The sequence below is a fragment of the Propithecus coquereli genome, unplaced genomic scaffold (genome assembly GCF_000956105.1).
Source record: "Propithecus coquereli isolate 6110/MARCELLA unplaced genomic scaffold, Pcoq_1.0 Scaffold127, whole genome shotgun sequence".
Lineage (NCBI taxonomy): Eukaryota > Metazoa > Chordata > Mammalia > Primates > Indriidae > Propithecus > Propithecus coquereli.
The window spans coordinates 170,795-172,550 of NW_012136858.1; the positions used below are offsets into that span (position 1 = coordinate 170,795).

General features: G+C 31.2%; 1 protein-coding gene across 1 annotated transcript in view; it reads right to left on the bottom strand.

Annotated features, from left to right (window-relative positions):
• Window positions 1-1,756, bottom strand: part of IBTK (inhibitor of Bruton agammaglobulinemia tyrosine kinase) — an 88,582-nt gene that overhangs the window by 31,353 nt on the left and 55,473 nt on the right. The window contains exon 16 of the mRNA XM_012638176.1: window positions 241-389. Coding sequence (XP_012493630.1) covers window positions 241-389 — 149 coding nt within the window. The remainder of the gene's footprint in view (window positions 1-240; window positions 390-1,756) is intronic.

Sequence of the window (1,756 nt, forward strand, 5' to 3'; positions counted from 1 at the left end):
AGAAAGTAGATTAGAAATAACATCACAAAGGGCTCAAAACTCCAATTAAAATCTCTAAAACTAGAAATTTTACACAAATTTGAGAAAACTAACACTACATATATTGTGTGATTAGTTATACTTTCTTATGTACCAAACAGGACAGTGTTTTAAAATTAGAGCAAAAACAAGGAAAAACAAGAGAAATTGTCTACAGACCTAAAAATAGAAGGTAAGGAAGCAGTAGTTTAAAAAACAAACCTCGATCTTATCTGAATGAAATCCTGTTGTAAAATCAGGGGACTGTAAATCTCTAGGACTACCCAGTCCCGCATAGCTTCCTTCAGAGTCTGATGTCAAGAGTTCTGGAAGAGATTCCACAGAATTGGTCTTACCAGACTTTAATAATCCTAAAATGTGAAATTAAAAAAATATATTCAAACACATATGCACTACATTCAGTGAACCAAATAGAGAGCTAAAAGCTTCTATTTATCCAGATTTGATAATATTTAAATTATATTCACTGCATCAAAATCTTAATGATTGAAGGTAATTAAAGAAAGAAATCAGTTTAAGTGAAAAATTAAAATGAAAGAGACTCTAAAACTACAATTTTATTCATTATAATTACACACCAATTATGCAGAGAACCTGAGGAAGATAGTTCTTTGGGCTCTGCTTTAAAGAAATGGTTGAGAACTGTGGTTTATCCCCACAAAAAATACAGGAAGGCAAAATTAATAAATTCCAGAACTTCTCCATTTATCTTTCTCATTTGTCTCCCTGTAGAGGTCTCTGCACCCATACAAAGGCATCTGGATTTCATTCTGTGTGGGAAGAAGCCTTGGGGTTTTCTGCCTCTCATACAGCCAGCAGCAGAGGCTCCTGCAGAAGCTGATTGTGGCCTGTTTGAGGATTTTCTCCCTTGCAAAAAATCTCTGGCAACTAAGAGTTATTTTTAATCAGCTTGACAAGCAAGAAGGCTGTCATGAAATGGATTAACATATACCATTTCATCTCTTAGGCAAGCTAAATGCCTGCCTCCATGCCACAGCTGGTATCTAGGTTCATTAGCATAGCAGAGACATTTCAAATATAAACAGTATAAAGTAAACTTTTGCTTAGTTTCAGGTGTTTATTTTCATACATTTTAAATTTATTTGAATCTAGATGAAGTATCAAAATATATTTTAAAATAAAGACATTATCTGAGTTCTAACTAAAGTTGTATAATTGATTTAAAAATAAATAAAACATACCATCTCTTACACACTAAGTGTTGTTCCATTTAAAGTAAATCACCTTGACAAGGTGATATATGTTTCTTTTGCTGTTATCATTGCTAATATACAGTTTGGAAAGAACACTCGAACATTTTTTCCCATATAACCTTTTTAATATTTTTAATACTGGCAAATTGTCATCTAAGAAAATACATTTAATATTGGAACACTCTCAAAAGTCAATTAGAAATAAATCTAGAAAATAAAGAGGATAATTAAAGTGGCCAACAATTATTTTTGGTTGGAAACAGTTTCACGGAATGTCATTTGTCTAACGTTAAGGATCAATACATATGTTAAGCCTTTACATATTGTCTTTGATAAAATTTGTCTCATACTCAACTTTTCTTCCATAATAGGTCTTTTTAATCCTGATTAAATTTAACCTTTTAATCATTATCACAGAAAAAATAGTATAGCAGGAGAATATGGAATTGGAATTGAGCAAGTAAATTTTATTTCTTTTTGTCACTAATTCAAATCACTTTAAA